Source organism: Poecilia latipinna, unplaced genomic scaffold (assembly GCF_001443285.1).
Source record: "Poecilia latipinna isolate Pla-1442-1.1 unplaced genomic scaffold, P_latipinna-1.0 Scaffold1151, whole genome shotgun sequence".
Taxonomy (NCBI): Eukaryota; Metazoa; Chordata; class Actinopteri; order Cyprinodontiformes; family Poeciliidae; genus Poecilia; species Poecilia latipinna.
The window spans coordinates 71,408-92,870 of NW_015113767.1; the positions used below are offsets into that span (position 1 = coordinate 71,408).

The 21,463-nt window shown below is 36.5% G+C and overlaps 1 protein-coding gene across 1 annotated transcript in view; it reads left to right on the plus strand.

Annotated features, from left to right (window-relative positions):
• The window catches only part of fcho1 (FCH and mu domain containing endocytic adaptor 1), a 66,683-nt gene that overhangs the window by 18,319 nt on the left and 26,901 nt on the right, over positions 1-21,463 (plus strand). Inside the window, exons 2-11 of the mRNA XM_015052979.1 lie at positions 4,641-4,691; positions 12,321-12,412; positions 14,846-14,920; positions 15,335-15,476; positions 15,577-15,729; positions 16,515-16,619; positions 18,161-18,259; positions 18,937-19,033; positions 19,121-19,238; positions 20,280-20,304. Coding sequence (XP_014908465.1) covers positions 4,665-4,691; positions 12,321-12,412; positions 14,846-14,920; positions 15,335-15,476; positions 15,577-15,729; positions 16,515-16,619; positions 18,161-18,259; positions 18,937-19,033; positions 19,121-19,238; positions 20,280-20,304 — 933 coding nt within the window. The 5' untranslated portion in view covers positions 4,641-4,664. The remainder of the gene's footprint in view (positions 1-4,640; positions 4,692-12,320; positions 12,413-14,845; positions 14,921-15,334; positions 15,477-15,576; positions 15,730-16,514; positions 16,620-18,160; positions 18,260-18,936; positions 19,034-19,120; positions 19,239-20,279; positions 20,305-21,463) is intronic.

Sequence of the window (21,463 nt, forward strand, 5' to 3'; positions counted from 1 at the left end):
TTTTTAGAACTTGGATATGATAATTCAACTAAATACATTCATTTTTTTCTCAGATGTCCAGAGAAATCATTAAATTTAACTTTGGGAAAATACGGCGGATAGAAAAAGTGCAATAATTACATTAATTATAATGAAATATACTGCTTTCACCACTGAGGAAATGCTGTTAATTAACATTTTGCAGTTTCCTGGTGTGCTTCTGGGACCCTAGAGGCTGTTTCTTTTCTGTGAACTATTTAGTTTTCTATCTCCAAACCAAAGAACCACACATATTTTTGATTAAGTTCAGCCTCATATGATGAAACAAACTGCTAAGATATTAAAAAAGGTGAAAAGAAAAAAAAATACTTGCCCTGGATATCAGTGAACTGCACACTGTTAATAATATCTGTTTGATTTTATTATTAAAGATAGTTGTATAATTTCTTTTTCTTATTTGGCTTCTTTCAAAAGAATTTGGTTTAAATTGTACAGACATGCTTTTTAGTAAATGAAGGCTTTATTTTGTTAAGCATGATAAAGGAAATAATTCTCGAAGAATGGTATTTAAAAAAAACTTTCTTAGATGCTTTAAAAATTGATGTATAGATTTTAATGTATAATTTTTGTATATTTGATACATTAGGCTTTTGCTGTCATAGAATTTTCAAACCTTGAATTCTATACATACTAATTTTTGAGACAAAAAGACTAAATCCAGGTAGTTTCATTTTAAGCATTTAGGATTAAAACATATATGCTGTGATCATTCTTTAATTGGAGCTTTTTGGGTTGAGTTTGTAAGACACATACATCCCATTTAAATCACTTCTGCATAGTTTATGTTAACAAATGCATATTCTATAGGAAAAAAATTATATAAAATGTTAAAGGATATTTTTCTTTGGTAAACTGAAAGAAGTACAGCTACCACTAGCTGTGAGTGTTACTCAACCAAGCTTTTCATAATAAATTTAACATATTTGAAGCTTTAGAAGTAAATGGTAAAATGTGTATTTTCTCAAGAGCAAATTTACAGACTATATTTTCTGTTGTTAAATTATAGAGGCTGTATATGTGGTTATTTTCTTAAAATGCAGTCAGAAAGACATTGAAATATTGAGGTCACCTTGTGTCCTTCCTGTCTGCCTCGGAGCTGATTTCAGCTAAATGTTGAGTAGCAACCAGATGGAGATTGCAGGATGTCAGCAACTTTTCCACAGCCCACCGCACTGTGTGTCCCTCATGGGGGAGCATGCACACCTCTATCTGCCTCTGGATTGTTCTGTGTTGAAAATATGTGCAAAATAAAGTAGGATTCATGCAATGCCTCCTTCAAACTGTTTTTAAATAGGCAGTGCATTTGCAAATGCAGTTCCTATTATTTGTTTTTGCCTTCAGGAAGAATCAGATTTTCAGGGCCAGAAAGCTGCTTTCCTTCCTCCTCCTCCACCTGTGTGGCTCCACAGTATCAAATACACACGACTATATTGTGGTTGAGATAGAAACATTGCACGCACTGATATTACAAAGGACTGTTTGGAGTGCAATAATTGTTGGCTAATATATTTCAAGTGTCATGACCTTGCATTTTATTTGCTAATGTAATATTTAGCCGGTTGGACAGAGTTTCACGGCAGGAGATTCTCACACCCGACACAAATGACTTTGCCCTCAACGTCAGAATGGAAGCACGGATGAGAAATATAAGGAAAGAAAAAAATGGGTATATATTGCACCTGACATCATCACAATATTTACCAATATTATTGCCATTGTAGCTCTTTCTCTCTTGCAGCCCTTGCAGTGGGTTAAAGCAAGGAAAAGAAATAGGATTTGAATTGGCTTTCAACATTGTTTTGTGGATCATGTTCCTCTAATAAAGGCATTTTGACTTGGATAACATTTAGAGTTGAGTTGGAAATCTTTTAGCTATTTAAACAATATATATATATTTTGTTTAATTGCTTCCAATTTTGGAAACACTATCTTGTTGAGAATTTTGAGGCGAGAATCCCTTTGTTTTGCGGCTCATTCTGATAAACCAGAGTCTGTTAAACTTCATTGCACCCTGTTCATTCAAATCGTAGTATTTTGTTGCTGAGCGGAAGACATGCTTTCAGGTTTGGCCTGTTGTGTTCAAGAACTGTAGATCTACAATGGAGTATAAATATGGGTACAGGCACATATGTGCAGCCACATTATGTATAGTTCTATTGGGACATGAGTAAAACAAACTGAACCCACATTTTGTCTGTGTACCATTTAAACACCACAGCAAGGCACAGCCTGTGTTTAAAAGACTCGAAATAGTTTGTGCTGAAGGAACACAAACATCCATCTCAGGAAGACAAAAATGAAAGGTCATAACGTCCAAAAAAGACATTAATAAAAACCCGCAAATCGTCCTTAATAGTCATGTTAATAACATAATGAAAGATTGGACTTAGAAAATTAACTTGACGGATTTCACGCTTTAGATAGGCTAAGGTGCAATGCAAAATGCAACATCATGCAAACATTAGAGTAATATATGGATATAGATAGATAGATACTCATGATTTTAGACTGTGGCAGGAAGCCGGAGCACCCAGAGAGAAACCTGCAAATTTCTTTTTGATATTTTATTTATGAAATTCAATTTCTGACATTTTGTAATTAAATGTCATAAATACATTTATTTATTTCCGAGCCTTTGTTCTGAAATAAAGGCTCTAGCAAAGAGGGTTGTGAGAGAGGGGATTCAAACCCAGGACTTTTCTTGTTGCAAGGGAACAGGGGTCCCAACTGAGCCATCATGCAACTGTTTTATTCACAAAATTAATGTTTTACTCACACCTAAGAGAATTTAGAGACCAATTAAACAGACAGTCATGATTTTACGTCGAGGGTTTTTTATGTTGATGTTTATTTCTAGTCTGTTGTGGTTACTTTTACTAAGCTGCTGTAATATTCAATTAGATATTAATTTGAGGTAATCCATGTGAAGGTATCATTTTGGCCATGCTCTTGTATTTCTCTCTGCTTCCTGTGAATCCAGGTTTTTGTTTCCTCTTACCGATCTCCCTGCAGGGCCTCCATTCCCTCTGCTGAGTTAATTAATAAGGTGTGAGGTGTATTGGCTTGAGGTGTGTGTGTGCACGCGTGTGTGTGTGTGTATGTTGTGTTGCAGAGTTTTTGTCTGTGTGCAGCTGCTGTTTAATACCAGGTCACCAGGCTTAGGCCAAGTCAATGCCAATACAGAGAAAAGGCTGTTGTCAGCACACACACATGCACACACTGTCAGCAGAATAGAGGAGATAGCAGGAATCCTTTATAGGGCAACCCCTGGGAAATAATTTCCTCATTATGGATTTTTGTGGAAAGGGCAGTTGCTTGGGTGTTTGAAATGCATTTCTTTAAATGTTACCTGTGAATTTTAATAAAGAGTCTGTTGCTACAGAGTCTGGAAACAAACAGAGTAGTTTTCAGTTCTGGATATTATGGAAAAAGAAAACAAGAGTATAGAAAATAATTTCCAGACTTCATTTCGAATCATGCATCTTTCTGGGTTTTATTCTTTCTGTTCTTCCATCTATTTATGTGTATCTATTCATCCTTTTGTCTGTCCATCCATCCATAATATTGATTGATTATTTTATCAATTTATATTAATTGACTGATAAAATAATCGTTAACTAATTTAGCAATCAAATGATCATTAATTGGAGTGTACTTGGAGTATAACTCTAATATACGGCATTTGCTGAAAAAAAACGACTTGATGGGTTAATTGAAAAAAGTGTCAACAGATTGCACTGCACTGATAAGTGAAGCAGAAAGGGCTTAAGTATTCATTTTGCATTTTTTTAGCTGCAGATCCATCCTCTGCTACAAATGATTTAGGCAACAATGTTTACTTTCTTATTTAAAAATGAATAAATGTTTTTATTTGCATTTTGTATATACTCTTGTATAAAATGAGCTTAAATGGTTAAATGAAAAATCTACAGACTGTGCGGTTTTAAAAAAAAATCTGATTACTTGATTAATTGTCAGAATAATCCATTTCTAAAATAAATGTTAGCTTCAGCACTAATTTATTTATTCATGTATAAGTTTTCCTGGTTTTGAAACCAGGCATTACGGGTTTTGTAAATATCAAGTCTGGGAACAGCTTTTTTTATCGTTTTTAGTGTTGTACATGGTGTCTAAAGAGCCCTTCATACCTTATAACTGCATATATTTCATGCTTTGTATTTACTGACACCTCAGTTTGTCTTCTCCTCCATTCTTTCTTATCCTCTTCCCTAATGCAACTCCCCCTCCTTCATTAGCAGCCTCCATCCTTTGACTTTCTGCTTTCAAGTCATTTGTTAAGCTTCTCTCTTCTCTTTCCCAGGGACTCCCATCCTACACTAAAGGTGTCTCAGGAGCTATTATAAAGAAAACATTTTTTACAGAACTCATTTTTGTGCAATCTGCTGCGATATTGATACTGCGGGTGGCCAATTGGTACAACCAGGACGGAAAATAAATGCCTTTTCCAAACTAATAAAGAAATCTAAAATGTTTTCTTGAGGTTATTTCCTCCGGTAGTGGAAAAAATGTCAAATTGGAAGAAAATGAAAACACCAGTCTTTGCTGGGATGATTCTTTACCTCTTTTTCTTTTTTTTACAGATTGCTGGCTACCTTTGAGTGACAATGGCTGTCTTTCAGAACAACTTCTGGGTGAGTATCCTAGAAAACACATTTAATTGCATAATAACTACTGTTTTACTACTTTACATGTGTTGAACTCCAGATGTTTGCATTCCAGTCACTGATGGAGAATATGCTTCTGCTGCTTAAAGAGAGGAAAGAAGAAAATATCACAATTAAAGTCATCATACCAATATTTACCAATATCATTGGTAGATTGTCTAATATTATGCTAAAACTGTTTTAACCTGGAGAATACAACTGAAAACATGAGCTTACGTAATATTTTTACCTGGGAATTAACAGAAAAGGGAGGGAAGGTATGAAATCTGTTTTAGCTGTTCAGAAATTTGACAATTTTCTTTTTATTCTTCCATTTTCTAAACTGGTCGACCAGATTCCTAATGTACAGCATAATGGCCAGTTTCCAGTTTGCTTCATGGCAAATTAAGGAGATTAATGGTTTGGATTCAGCTACAGGAAGCTCTTGTTATTTAACCATTCTTTAATGAGGTGGTTCCAGTTTTGGCTGGATGCCAGTGATTGATATCAACTCCATTTTGTTCTTTTTGGCCCGGAAATCTGGAGAAGCACCAAGTCTGTCACAGACTGATGTTTGCTGTGACGTAACAACTTAGCACTGTGATAACGCCGTTTCTGTGAATTTTCTAAAACGGAGCTGGCTCCAGTGGGTCCAAATGGGCCACCTGGGACAAGAGAGTTGTTTCAATGACGGACCGATGTTGGCTACTATTTTTGTCATGTATACTCTTTTGACCTTTCTGCTTTGTTCTGATCACATTGTATGTTTTTAAGCTATTCTAGTCGTCTCCTTTTCTCTTTGTCGCCTGCTTTTTTTTAATGAGTCCTGACATTTTCCATTCTGTTGTGTTCTTGCACACCTGCCGCATCTATTTCAGGTGCGCCCTACTTCCCTTCCTTCCCTTCTTTGGACTTTGAAATATCCACAGTAATGCTTGTTTGTGGGGCATTGAAAATGGTGCTGGGCAAGAAAACTGTCTTAATTTATAGAGAAATGGAAAATGTCAATAATAATTATTACGGCTGGCTTAAAACTTCATTAAGACAGAAAACATATGTGACCAAACTGTCAGTATGTCAGGTTGCTATTATGTAAACATTTTTACAGGATGAAGAGATTTCAGACATTAGTGTGAACTTGATTTGCATTATATTTTGGCTTTACATATATGCATTTATATTTAAATAGTTCTACATATAGGATTTGTACATGAAGACATTTGTTTAGAAAATGTCATTATTTACCCATAAACTCATGCATTTCTTAAGGAAATTCAATTTTGAATTAGATTTTTTTTTTTTTGGAAATAAGTCTTATGATCTATTATTAGATTAAATTAGATTTATTGTCATTGCACAGTAAGCAAAACAACAAAATTAATAGCGCGGCTCTGCTTAGTGCTTTTGTAAATAAACTGTCAACACACAGAAGACTAGACAGAAACATGAACAGAATGAAAACAAAACAAAAAAAATCTTTGTAAGATTAGAGGGGTTTATTTCCAGCAAAGTTGAGCCCTATGAACTCGTACATGAAAAGTTTCTTGTGTTTATCTTGATTGTTTCAAATGAATGTGCACAAAATACATTATTACACTTGAAAGCAGTGAACAATAGTTTACACTTGGTACTTTTTGGCACATATTCACATAAAAAAAATCATATTCAACATATGCAGAAGGTAATTTTAAATTCTGGAAACGTAAGTAGAGCACCCAAAAGTAGCTTCTTAATGAGTTAAACTTATTTAGCTACAGCTTGTTGCTTACAAGCCTGTCTGTTTAACAGTAAGGAAACGGCGCTTTCCCACCCAGTCTGTTCAGATCTAAAAAGCTGTGCAAGACAAACCAGCCCTTTAGTTAATTAGCCAACAGAGCCGCTTGGGAACGAGCTGCTCACACAGCCTCGTCTTGTTTGGCTCAAGAACATTCACAGCCGGTCACAAAGCCTCCTCATGGAGCTCTGTCTTTTTCCATTAACTGCATAAGGACCATGCTCAGGGGGGAAGCCTGCAGCTATGATTAAATACATCCTCAGCAAATGAAAGTGCTGCTTCATTATTCCAGTTTGCTTTGCACCAAAATATCCACCTGAAACAAATACGAAAATATTTTCTCTGCCATTTTCTCAAGTTCGATGTAAATCATTTCTGTGGTTTAAAGTGATTTCTAGAGATGCCATTGAAAGTTGCTTGTTGCAACAGACTGCTGGTCAACCAGCCAAAAAAGCCAAAAACATATAATACAGAACATTTTTCTAGACACCTGCATTGCTGTCCTTTTTTCTAAATTTAGGAAAACCCTTTGTTTATTTGCTTTGCTTTTCTTTTCTTGATTAAAAAGCATAACACTTATGAAGGTACTGCCTTCTAAAGAGCAATCGTTTTCCTTGGAATCTAAAAAATATATATTTGGTGTTTGACACATTAGTTATTCCGGTTTACAGGAAATACACCTTCAGAGAGCACAAATTAATATCTCAGTTACACGCACAGACATCATGACAGATTACATCTATTTCTATCCAGGAAGCAGCCGTATGTCTACTTCTCATGTTTAATACAACAAATGGAAAATCATTTCAGAGAAGCAGATGTGAATGTTTACATCAGTCAACAAACCGGCCATCTGTGCTGCAGAGCTGCAGCTCTCTGTTTCTGATGGTACCGACCCGTCTCTGCTGTGGAAGTGTTCACTCAGCTCAACCTGCCCACTAAGCAGAACCGCTCTGCACGAGTCAGCAAACCTCTGGCACACAGGTTGACCAGCTTCACTTCCTTATGTTATAAGAGCTAAAGCCTGGGAGATGTGTAGCCATTTGTCTCTCATCAGAACCAAGAGAGCTTGATTTCACCTTGGACACACAAAACACAGACAGTTCTCCAGTAGACAACACAGAGGAACATGTCCCTCAGTAGCCATATGTAAAGAAAATTATTAGGTCCATTTGTGTGTGCTTGACTATTTAATGAGCATTGCAACTGCTGGAAAGAAACGTCTAATTATACCAGCAAATTGTTACAGTTTTAGAGCAACAGAGTTTGCTTTGCATTGGTAAATAAATAGCTCATTTGTGACTTCACATTTTACAATCTGTATTTTGTAGTTTAATTTTAAACCTGAACAAATAATCTAGTTGTTTAAGAGAAAAACATAAAAGTCCCAGTTAAATCCAATATCAATTATTTTAAAGTCTTGGGTTGTTAACGTGCTTTAACAGCTAAAAAATACAACTTCATTTTATTTGATATGTCATGTAAAGTTGTTGTTTGGTGCTACATTTATTTTGCTTTGAGATTTAAGATTGTAACCTCAATTTTTTTTTAATCCTAATGTTTAATGCTTCAAATAAGAAGAGGAAAAAACAGTCATCTTAATTCATCATACCGCTACTGGCTTCCTGTTTACAGAGTTAAAATAATTTCTCTTTAAGAATTTAAAGTAGATCTCTGCCGAGTTTCAGAGGCCCACAGTGTGTGAATCATTGTAAGAAACTTGTTAATCTCTTTAAACCTCCCCCAAACTTTCCGGCGTCTCTACTGCCACCATTCGTCTTATTGTCATGGTAATGAACCCAATCACGCATGACCGACTCGGTCAACTTAATGATGAATAAGAGATTAGAAGGAGAGTAAAGTATGAGGGGTTGAATATATCAGATGACAAAAATGTATCATTCAGCTGAAGTTTAAAGAATATATTATGGCACTAAGGGAATGTTTGTAGCTTCCCTAATTTACAAGGTTTGGCCAAAATTCACATCTAAAAATATTGTTCTTTATCACTTTGCTGGAGCAATATCTTTAAATGTCAGTGATATGCTGGACATTTCAGTGTTCACACTCTGATTTTATGGAAATGTTTGTGTTGTATAGCTTCAAGTGTGTGATCTAAAGTGTTGTAAACATGTTGATGCATTCTATAATTGTAGATGGATTTTGAAATCCATCTATCCGTAGTCTGTCGGCTCATTCTCACAGGTCTGGGGATGATGTCAATCTCCAGCAGTGATTGGTCAAGAGTTGCACCATGTCTTATGATGATCATTTTTCTTTCTTTGTTCTTTGAATGAAAGTAATTTCATTGTACTTCTGTATGATGACAAACACTGATTCTGATTAGAAAACCTTTCGATTGTGGTATCGGTAACTGATGCGATTATCAGGTGAAACGTATGCCTGTTTTCCTCTTTTTTGTCTCTCATTTGATCTTCCGTCAATCTGTGACTATTAGTATTTTAGGTAAAGTCATATATGTCCATTGTGACCATCTGCTGTCCAACACTGTTGGAATGTGTTTGCAAATCATCATTGCACTCCAAGCAGTGTCTCTGCTATGTGAATATTGCAGACACTGACATTGTGATGAGGATAAATAATTGCCATATACTCTGCAGTCCTAGAGTATTTGAACATTCGCTACATTTTTAGTTTACTTCGGAAACACTATAAACTATTAATGATTTTAGTCAATTTGAGGCAGAGCTACTGTATATTGAATCACAATAATTGCACTATCAAGATGCTGGAATGCAGTTTTCTGTTGCATATTGAATTTGAAGCAACATGCAGGATCAGATGAACATTTCAACAGACAGACTGGCTTTGTATGCAGCTGCTACTCCAGCCTGCCAGTTATGGTGGACAGGTGCTGTGTTTAGCTTTGAATAGGCAGGTATGTGTGTGTGTGTTTTAGATTTCTAACCTTGTAAGACCTAGTTTTCCTACAAATACTACCTTGTGAAGACCCACTGCTCCTTTGGGCAAAAAGAAGTATTACTGTTTTTGGTTGGGATTAGGCAATAAAAGTGAATAAAAAATGAATGAAAGTTATTGAAAAGTGTGTGTGTGTGTGTGTGTGTGTGTGTGTGTGTGTGTGTGTGTGTGTGTGTGTGTGTGTGTGTGTGTGTGTGAACTGAAGCTGTCAGCTCACCTTTCTGTGAGGGTAGAATTTCAACATTAGGCATTCACAACTGCAACAGGCTATGAGGGATTTCTTTGTCTGCATTTTCAACTACTAAGGGTGTCTGACAGTACCACCATTTACAACAGTAAATAAATAAAACGGAACAATTGACATGTATTTATTTATAGCCTCTTGTTTTAAGGTTACTGTTAAACTAAATATCTTTAAATCTTGAATAATTTGTCCAAATTGTGAAATTAGTGTAAAAGTTTCCTAAAATGTTCTCCAAAACTTGTGTAAAAACACAATATATTTTAAAATTGTTTAGTAGTATTGGATCTGCTAAGGTACTGAAGGTTTTAAAGGACTATTTGAAGGTGAGACTTGACAAGTCTGATTAATAACAAGGTTTGAGAAAGATGCTCTGAGGGGCATTATGTGAAGAAATGCCCCTACAAACAACCACTTTTTATCCATCTTATCCCTGAACCAGGACTCAGGAGTTTTTTTTATTTCTGGAACGAAGAAAATATGTCTTTAAAGCTACCAGATTAAGTCCTGTAATGTTGGGTTAACTTGTGAAATGCGCACAAATTACCTAAGAAGGACCAAAAGGACATGGAACATCTATTAAAGTCAAATCAGATTTTCTATTTAAATAATAATGATGTTATGGACAAGAGATTGATGGTGATTACTTAATGTTGTCTAGTCTGGTGTTGTTGGTTTAAGATTCCTCTCAGCTTGCAGTCTGTGTCTCCGTTTGTTGGGTACACATGTCTGTGTGGTGACCGCCGAGCTTTTCTTGGCATTCCAGCCATTCCCCTGGTACCTGGAAAAGGGTCTGTTCTTCTCAAACGGGTTATTTTTAGGTCTTCAGATGCAGCTGGCTGTCTGTGGCTGCACAAGGAGTCCAACTGTTTACTAAAAATGTGGTGAGGCTGAAGTCCAGACACACCCATTTTAGTGACTGTGTGTTTGTCTCAGCTGGACTTGCATGGATTATAGAGAGTTATGTAAAGACAGGTGTAGGTTTGTAAAATTACAGCACTGATGGACCCGAGGTGATGATGTAGTTTGTTAAATCTGCTTGGTTGCGCAGGAGGCATTCTGGTTTTCTGACATTTTTTTTTTGACATTTGTGTTTGACAGATGGAAAAAATGAACGTAATACTTAAGAGAGTGGTGATTTTCTTGTAGTATTTTCATTATATTTGATACATTTCTTTTCTCAAACAGTAGGGAAATGCTGAATGCCTCATAGAAAAGTGTCAGATGTTGGACACATCATCACTTAGACCCAATTTACATCTTGACTTCACTCCACCACAGAATGGACTCTGCAGTAAATACTCACCCATTATAGTTAATTTGCTCTGCCGTGGTGGTGCAGCGTGCAGCACCTCCACATCGCCATCCATCAAAATTACAACTGATCGTGGTTTTACCGGATGGTGGAGCAAGTGAGGAGTCAATCTTCAAAAATCACTGCATTTCCAACATATTTTCAAAACAACTCACCAAGACAGGCTATATTTGCTCTAAATACTAGTTGTATTAATGGATGAGTGTCTTTATTAGGGCTGAAAAGATGAATCGTGATTGATTATTGAAATAATTGTCAGTTTATTTAGTAATTTATTGTTAACTGGAGGATACTGACTCTGAAAAGGCCATTTGCTGACAGAACAATAGTCAGAAGCAGTTAAGCCAAAACAGTACAAACAATTTATGCATTTTCTGTTTAAGATTAGAATTTTGTTTATCTTCAAATATGCATCAATTTCTTCAAAAGAGCAAGTACTCCAAAGGAATGCAATGAAATGTTTCATTTTCTTATTTAAAAAGGGATTTATTTATACATTTGCATTTTTTATGTACTCTTAATGTACTGAAGTGGTTAAATTATGGGCCAGTTTTCTACCTAATTAATCATAAAAATAATTAATACAATAATGGGTTACTAAAATAATCTTTCGGTGCAGGTCATTGCAGGAAGCATCAAGACAAATCGAAAACTTTGTCTTGATGCTGTCAGTGTAAAAAAAATAAAATAAAGGAGTTAGGACATGGACACTAAAATACAAAGTTTATCCTCTGGATCACTGATCCTACATGTTTTTGGCCAATTTCACTAAACATCAGTGCTCACAAATAACAACCTAATTGCATTAAGCCAGGAGGAAGTGTGTCTGTTCGCAGCGCAGCAACATCTCTGTTTCCTGACTTTTTTTTTTTCTTCTGTCTGTTTATATATTTTTGGGCTGGAAGGTTCCAGGGATTTAGTGTTGAGCAAAGAAACCCATGTTTATTCATTCTCCAGCAAAAAGCTAATGTGCTCAAACAACAGAGCTGGTTAGAAAATAAAAATCAAAAATGACACCAAAACGTAAAACTAAGCAGGGTGAGATCAATACGAGTAAATTTTGTTGCCAAACTGATTTCTATTTATGTGAAAATATTAAAGAAAGGTGCATTATAACATTTTGAAACCTGGTTTCTGCCGATTGTTTGTAGTTCAAAACAGCCAAATAACGGTCATAATATATTTAGTTTAGTATACTAGTGAGACTGTTTTTCTAGTTTTACTGCAACTTGTTTGCTCTCTGTAACCCTGAAAAACAGTTTTCATCACCTAGATGATCTCTGCCAGTTTGACGTTTCCTGACTTGGTGCTAACAGGAGGTATCTGTTTTAATTTGTGCCTCTGCAGGGGGAGAAAAATGCCGGTTTTGACGTGCTGTACCACAACATGAAGCATGGCCAGCTGGCAACCAAAGAGCTGGCCGAGTTTGTCAGAGAGAGGTAAGGTTGATGTGGGAGGTGGCTCGGTGAAATCCGACATTCCTGACTCTGTACTCGGAGAAAAAGAGGAGAAAAGGTCAAGGCTGGGTGATGTGCTCAGAGATTAGAAATGAAGTGTTTAGTTTCATCTGCTGGTTTATCGCTCATGCGTTTAAACCTGTGTGCTTTCAAAGACGCGTGAGGAGCGTACAGATTACAGAAAAATCAAGTATATTCCTCTTAATGTCATTCAAATCGACGCCCTGAACTTTGAGTCATGTATTCGCCATTACTTTTTGCTGCTTAAGTACATCAGATGTTTGGAGAAACACCCTTACTTCATGTGGTGAAGCTCTTTGCTGTAAATTTAATAAAAGTTAAAGAAAACTTTAAATTTGATCAAATGAACATTGTTTTCTTTCTCCATTCACAAAGCTCTGCAACATTTTCAACCCAAAGAACCGGGTTTGCTGTCGCTGCTATAAATAAAATTTTAGAGCCAGAAAACCCAACTCATCTTTTGGGTGAGGTGAAAATATTTTCTCAAATAAAAAATTTTAAATAAAGCGCTCTATTTTATTACTTTGGAACAAAGAAGCATATATGCATTTTCAAGGGTAGAAGTCGCCGAGTCGGTAACAACATGTTTGCATCTAATTAATAAAAACAAACTTTAAGAAACCTTGTCTCATTACCACCATTCTGTTGTTGCAGATATTTCATGAAAACATACAAAAAGAACTGCTGAGACTGAAATTTATATTCAGTTCTAGCTCTGAGTTTAGTTTTTAGTAACAGTGGAGGAGCTTACATCTGTATTCTTGTTAAACTTTTACGACTTTCATTAAAAAAAAAACTATATGTAATACTTTAAAACAGTCCAAAAACAGGCAGCTTTTGTCGTGAATTAGCAGATTATTTCTCATTTTATCAGAGCCTACTCCCTGGTTTCCCATCAGACTTAAATTCTTGTTATAAGCAGTGATTTAATCAATGATTATTCTGTTAAAAGGTCTTCACATACAAAAGGATAAGAATAGATTTTAGGGGGGCAATTTAATCTATTTAATCTTGGCTTTTTGAAAGGATTCATGTGGGTTTCATTTTCAGTTTAATTTGTGTTTTTGTTATAGATTCTGCTGTTTGCAGGCTCTTTTCTGCAGTTACACAGTTGCTGTAAACTTTATGCTGCAGGAAATATTTCATTCTGCTCAGAAGTGTTTCTTTGTGACATATGAGTCCACACTTTGATTCCAGGTGATTTCTGCTAATCAGAGCTGGTTGTAGAATGTGTTAATTACTCCTGTGGAAAGTGAATGTGGTCCTAAATTTTGAAAAGTCAGAATCTTGTGATGGTTTTTCAAATGCCTCTGTCTGAAAGTACAGCTTTCCACCTCATTTTCTTGTGCAAAGTCCACCTCCTTCACTGTTGTAAAGTTTAGAGTTTAATAAAGTTTGACTTTAATAGAATAAGGTGTCCACTCCTGACCGACTGGCTGTTTATTGAGATCAACTGACTCAAATTTTCTCTTTAAATGAACCTTTCACATGTTTCAACATCTGGTTGATGTACAAAATTTGATTACACTTAAATTAATAAGCCAGGGTATTTTTTCTAACTGGGTTGTATTTATCTCCTTCGGTGCTTGTAGATATCTAAAGTCAAAACAACAAGAAAAGTTAATTTTTATCTCATTTCAAAACACTTTCTCTCTGAACACAGGACACAAGCCAAGATTTCTCTTTCTGACTGAAGCACTATTAGCAGTTATGATGCTCACTTTCTTTATTTCTGCAAAATACATATGTGAGTTTGATAGACTTGGCTGCAGCGTAAATGCTGCAGTCAAAGTAAAAAGTGGAATAGGTTGTTGTTGTAATGAAAGTAGGATTCCACAGGGTATTTAATGTCAGAGCTGAAAGTTGGCACGCACAGAGGAAGCTGTTATGCCGCTGATATAATCCTGACATTGATTCAGAACACTTGTCCACATTCCTCACAGGAGGAACTCACTTATCTGTTTGACAGCAGCACACAACGAATCAGCAGTCAGGAAATGAAACACAAGCCCTCAGAGTGCGATCCAGCCAGATCAGGGTTAGGCAACTGTTCTGATGAATTTCCTCCTTACTTTATTTATTTTTTGTTCCCTGAAAGCTTTTTGCTATAGAAAACTTTATGAAATTCCTCAATTTGTTTGGCGAATCAAAGCAATTAGATCTGCTGTGAGGGCTATAACAGCACAACAGCTATTCTGTGCTGAGTTTTAATAGCCCTTTTCATTTAATAGTTTTGCTATGAACATGCAACCAGAAACTCCACATGTTGGATCACTTTGTCTTCTCACATTTATTTTTTACAGCACTGTAATTTTTTTGTATAATCCCATTTCCTGCTGTGTCACAGGTTCCTCTAAATGACTTGATTGTGTTAAAATATTTTTTGTTTTCCAGGGCTGCCATTGAAGAGACTTACTCCAAATCAATGAGCAAACTAGCAAAAATAGCAAGTAATGGAAGTCAACTGGGGTGAGTACAGACATGGAGCTGGTGCTGCCTTTTCTCCCTTGTTGTTGTAATTATCAATATGGCTGCATGTGTTATATGTACGAGTGCCATCTGCATCACCAAATGTCCATATTTATGATCAAGTTACTGCCCTGTGTGATATTTAGCTTATGTACTTTAATGCATGTGTGTTTTTAACTGTTTGTGTTGTTTTGTTCATCAAAGAATGAACAAAATGTAAGATTTCTGCAGCTGTACTACAAACCTCAAGTATCTGCTTTGAAACCAGATGTTAAATTAAAGTTGCACATGCATAAAGCCATTTACATCTCCACTATTAATTATTTGAGACAAAAAGAAGAATATTTTTTCTTTGCTAAATCTTTATTTTTCCAATCGTTAGTGTTAATGATTGGTTATCTGTGTCGTCTTTAGGACTTTTGCGCCCATGTGGGATGTTTTTAGGGTATCTTCTGACAAACTGGCTCTCTGCCACCTGGAGCTCATGAAGAAGATGAACGATTTGATCCGGGACGTTAACAAGTATGGAGACGAGCAAGTTAAAGTTCATCGTAAGGTAAACGTCTGGAATGTAAACATTATGTGTTGCATGTAGCCTGCTTGTATCGTGCCCTTAATAAAGCCAAGACATCAAATGTGAACTGTGTGTCAACCAGACAAAGGAGGAGATGGTTGGAACGGTGGATGCTGTGCAGGCGCTGCAGGTCCAGAACGGCCACCTGCAGAAGTCGAAGGAAGGTTACCACACCAAGTGTTTGGAGCTGGACCGACTCAGGAAGGAAGGAGCACCGCAGAAAGAACTGGAGAAGGTTTGCTGCCACTTTAACATTTATTTCTCTGCCATTTGGCACAGAAGTGAGCAAACTAAAATAAAAAATTTTGCGAAATAAATTGAGATAATTTAACTGTGCTGCATTTTTCATCCTAAAGACTCAGAGACTTGAAATTTACCACATTTGCAGTGTCATTTGTTAACAGAGTAATGCCTTAATGTGGTTGAATTGCTAGTAAAACTTTTACTTTTCAAAAACTTTGAAAAAGCTTGAAAACTAAAAAAAAAGATTGTTTTATGAATTTTCCTGCTTTGGATAAGTATGGAAAAAGAAAAGAAGGATATTTCCACACCTTATTCCTTTTACCACTGGTCTAATAGATCCATCCATACATCCATATTTCTCTTCCAGTTTTAGATTTAAAAATGTCTCTCTTTTGTAGTTATACTTAGAACTGAGCTAACTTGAGTGCTCAAAATTACCAGGAAATGGACGAGTACTATTACTCAGCTGTTGGTAATGTTCTCTTAAGCTTTGCATTCAGATTCGTCAGAGATGTTTGATCATGTCACTTTATTGTTGACTGATGTGTGACTACAATGCACAGTTACCTCCCTTGTCTCACTCTGGAGCAAAGATCCACTGTTTGCAGACACCCAGCGTGTTACAGCTCAGTAATCACGTATCGCATTAGTTCACACTGAGTATTTCTAATTACAGTTCTGACATTGTCTCAATATAGCTGTTCTGTTAAATTTAATGTCAGCTCTGTGAGTCAGCAGCTTGAAAGCTGCAATTTTCTTTCTTCTTCTCCTCGCTAGGCGGAGCTGAAGTCTAAGAAAGCGGCGGAGTCCTTTGCGCTGTGCATCGAGAAGTACAACCGTGTGGGAGGAGAGTTTGAGCAGAAGATGAGCGAGTCCTCCCAGGTCAGCGTCGACTCCAGCGTTCCTGATCGCCCTCCCTCTGATCTGACTTTTCATCCATTCCTCCTTCTCATTGGCTTCAAGCCGCTCTGTGTGGCGTCACACCAGAACAGAACCCCGCTATCCCATCCATTCATGTACCATCAAACCGCACGCTGCCCCTGATAAAGGAACCTCAGCCCACCTAAACCCCCGACTCCTAAACACCCACTTCCACACACACAAGCTGTAAAATGCTCATTACCTTTAATCACTGCCTCTGTGCTTCCATGGTTACGGCAGCTGTTTCCATGGAAATATTTAACAAATCCCAATGAGCACTTCTGTGTTTTACATTTGAAATAATGAATGGAGTCCTGGTGACCAATTAGTTCCTGTAATAGCTCAGAGGAGGAAGGTCTGGCTGTAATTGTTAAGGTGTTTTTGTTAGAGTAGAAAATATATAATTTGTTGCACTTTTTAATGAGCCCAGCTAGTTTGGATTTGGAGAACTAATTTAGGTTTTTATTTGTGTGTGCATTTTCCTCCTTGTTTTAATATTAGGATGATTTGACATCAGATATTAACGTGAAACTACAGTGCCTTGGAAGACATCTCATTCAACCTTTTTCCCCATTTGTCACTTTAAAAACCCCAAACTTTTATGTATTTTACTTGGATTTCGTCTGTAGACACACAGGTTAGTGGATTATTGTAAAAAGAATGAAGAAAGGGAAACCTTTCATAAATAAAATTTGTGGGTGGTTGTGATCCCCAATCCCTGCAAATACAGAAGGCTCAGTGTACTTCCCATTTGATTTTATTACTAAATGTTGGGGTTAAAGAAGCTCCAGTCGTCAGTTGAAGCTACCACACTGGTAAACGATAACGCTCATTTTTAATAATTTTAGTTTTTACTGCAGTATCTAAACCAACCAAACGACAAAATAAAAGCATGCCACTGCATATAGCAACTCCAGAGGAATAGATCTGGATGTAAAACTAAATTTACAAAAATCCTCTTCCTATTTTCTCACTGGTGGATCTTCCTGAACAAAAATACATTTCTTAAAGACTATACTTGTAAAACAAACTAACAAAAGATCTGGCTGAAAGAGAGTACAAACAAATATAAATGTTCTTACATTTCTGGAAAAGGGGTCTTTTGAAAGTTTTTCTTAAAATAAGTATTTTTTGCTTTCTCTTATGTGTCTCGGTGCATCTTTTACCATTAACAAGCAAAATGATGAAAATACTGACACCTGCAGTTATTGAAATATGTTTTTTTTTGTTTGAGAAAGTGAAATGCCATGTGGATTTAACTTAAAGTATTTTAAGTTGCACAATGACAGTTATTGTTGTGTAACTGATCATTTTTCGTAATACTCTTCTAGATTTTGAAATGCTTAGACAGTAAGTTCTCGTCTGTGTGCCTATTTGTGACGATTATCCAAAGGTTGTTTGAATGATTGCAAATCAAAGTTAATATGACAAGTTCAGGGTTTTCTGTGGAAAATTTCTAATTTCTTCTGTGTGTTTTTGCGACTGTGTTCACGTTTGAGCAGAGGTTTCAGGAGATCGAAGAGGCGCATCTGAGGCAGATGAAACAGTTAATTAAAAGTTACTCTCACTCCATAGAGGACACCCACGTTCAGGTGGGACAGGTGAGTCAGACTTCACGGCTTTGATGATGAAGATCCTGTTTATCTGGAGCTTCGCTTTTCTGTCTTTCACTCCCCTTTGTACTGTAAGCATTTGGGATTCAGTCTTCAGAGTAGAATAAGTTATGATCTGGACGTAGCATCACCTTTTGGTTCATTCTTTCTAATTTTTTTTTATTTTTAAGGCTCGGTTTATTGATTTAGCACAAGAACTGATGCTTGAGTATACTTGCTCTGTGAAAATGTGCTAAACTGTGGGAGCAATAAAAGCAGTTCAGGGTTTCCTCCGGTGTATTATAAGATGTATTTGTGAGCAGATGGAGCTCAAACTCAGAGATTAAACTCACAGCATCAGACTGTAGCTGTGGTAACAAAACAATCTAACTATAAAGATTGTTCTGTGAACTTTTACAAAGTAAACTTGCCAGCTCCTTAGAATCTTAGATTAAGTGAAGTGCAAATAATTAGTATTTATTTTAATTTTACTTTTTGATTTGTTGTTTTAAGACTCTATAGTTGTGAGTTTAAGTATCGTCAGGAATGTCTTCAAGTAAAACCATTACCCAGTAATATGTTTACATTTCCTGTCAACTTGATATCTCTTTATACAAAACCACGGTGGACCGCCTCAGCTGGGGCAAGCCTTGCATTCAGAGCTCATTTGTCACTTTGGGCTGTAGGTCCACGAGGAGTTTAAGCAGAATGTGGAAAACATCGGCGTCGACATCCTCATTCGGAAATTTGCTGAGCAGAAAGGAACGGGCAAAGAGAGGCCAGGTACAGTGAGCTCATCCTTCTCCATCTACTCTGAATTAAGACTGGAAAAAAAGATGGTAAAAAATAATTTGTATTTTTTGCCTGTAGCTTCAGTTGGTTTTGAGGAGTACATGGCAGCTTTGACCCCCGAAGGCGGGAAAAAGCCTCGAGCAAAAGCCTTCAGAATCCCCGGTCTGGGCAAGAGGGACAAGGAGCCGGACTCCACGTGAGTTTGTGCAAACAAAAAGCCGTACAGGAAAGGAGGAGTAATGGCTAGGTCAGATACAGTTCAAAGGAACTAGATCACAATATAATGAATAAATAACCTGCTCATTTCCAGAGTTTTGAGTGAAATCAAGTGAAAGGAGCAATCGTTTACCAGATGTTTGGTCTTAGCTTTGCTGTGTTTCAGCCAAATCAGGCAAGACAGAGATTCAAAGATGGATAGATAGATAGATAGATAGATAGATAGATAGATAGATAGATAGATAGATAGATAAAATGAAGACACCACTGCACTGAAAACCTGGTTATTCCACCAAATATTGATTTCTGAGCTCTTCCTGAGTTAAAACATTAGTATTGTTGTTTCTAAATTAATATGAATCGTTCTCTTTGCATTATTTGAGGTCTGACAGCACTGCATCATTTCCGTTATTTTGACCATTTCAAATTTTCTGCAGATAAATACTAACTTTTGCTTGAAATTTCGCAGACATGTTGTCAGTAGTTCGTAGAATAAAAGAACAATGTTGATTTTACTCAAACATAAAACTATAAAGAGTAAAATCAGAGAAACTGATCTTTTTAAGTGGCCTCTTAATGTTTTTCCAGAGCTGTACATCTCTGGAAAAAGATGTAAGTGTTAACATCCATCGACACTTTGATATTTAGTGATTTATTGCATGGACAGACTTATTTATGTGTGATTAAATTGCATTTCTTATCTAAAGGAAACATTGTAATGACGAAATTGTGTTTTGAGATCAAATATTACACGTGTAATGGAAATGCAGCTGTTTTTTCTGTCAAAAAGTAAGACACATAAATCTTGTTTTTATCCTTCCTTTCTCTCAGTAAATCAGAAATGAAACCCCTGGGTCATATCCCCAGGTGTCACCATATGTCAGCGAGTTCTAGGTTTATCAGAAACTCGGCGGTGTTGCACTTCCTTCCTACTCACTCCCCTCATCTGCTCTTTACTTCTGGCTTCAGACTAAGCTAAAAGTAACACCTTTTGTTTTTGTTTTTCTTTCTATATTTGCAGAGATTCAGCTGTCCCAGAGGCACTGGTGAGTATTTGACATATTTCACAGCTAAAAGCTAAAAAACAGACTCTGTTGCTGACCCTATCCTAGATACCAGATACTCTGGTGTTTTGAGGGCGTGTAATCTTACAACAGTGTTTTTGTCCAGAGTTTGGAAGGGAGGGATCGCGTGTGCGCGTGCGTGTGCGCGTGCGTGCGTGCGTGTGTGTGTGTGTGCTTAAATAACAAGATGGACGATGTGGGGTTTCCCAAGTTTATTCCTGCACTTCTGAGAACTTTCTAATATTGTCTTGCCGGGACAGTGGAAGTGAGTGTGCACATGTGAGGAAACGTGTGCACGTGTTTCCCTCCATGCAGGACCGTGTTAAGAGCAGTTAGTGTGTGGAAGGGCTTTGGACGTTGCCAAAAATCCACCTAACAGTCGGATGATGAAGGAGAGAGTAAACAAAACGTCTTTAAACTGCTCTGTACCTTTCTTCACTGCTAGATTTTGTCATAAGGAGTTAAAGTTTTACATTCACTTTCATGATCAGTTCAACATTTGGATATATTTTTTTCCTTCTATACATTCTTGAAAGAGTGGAGAGGCAAACAGGTTCTATTTATGGAGTCAAAACTACAGCACACAATTTTCTAAATAGTAATCAGCCTGTTTGAATCTTAGAAAGCCTCTTTTGTTCACTTTTTAATGCTTATTAATGATTTTATCTAATGCAAAGCAAATGCAAAGATGCAATGTAAATTTAGATGCCAAATACCTTTGATAGCAATCAAGGAGTGTAATAAACGATGAGAGATCTTCCAAAAACCAACTTCAGAGCTTCCACTAACATTTACCATGCAGGAAAAGTCGTGACTGGCAGTTTCAGTTGTTTAATTTCCAATTTCTGTGAACATAAGACAGTTTTGATCAAAGTATGCAAGCATAGGAAAGCAGGCTACAAGATATTCATCACATTATTTCAGTGCTAACTGCAATTTTGCAGATGCAATGATGTGAAATTATTTCTTTGGATATTTTTTATACTTTAATGGGACGAGAGATGAAAATGTAAATGTTTATTGATATGTATTGTCACATTTTAAAAAAATAAACTTGAATTGGCAAGTAGACCTTAATAAATAAAATGTGCAGTTTTCAAATAATTTTTTTTTTATATACATTTGTTAAACGTTGCTCTCA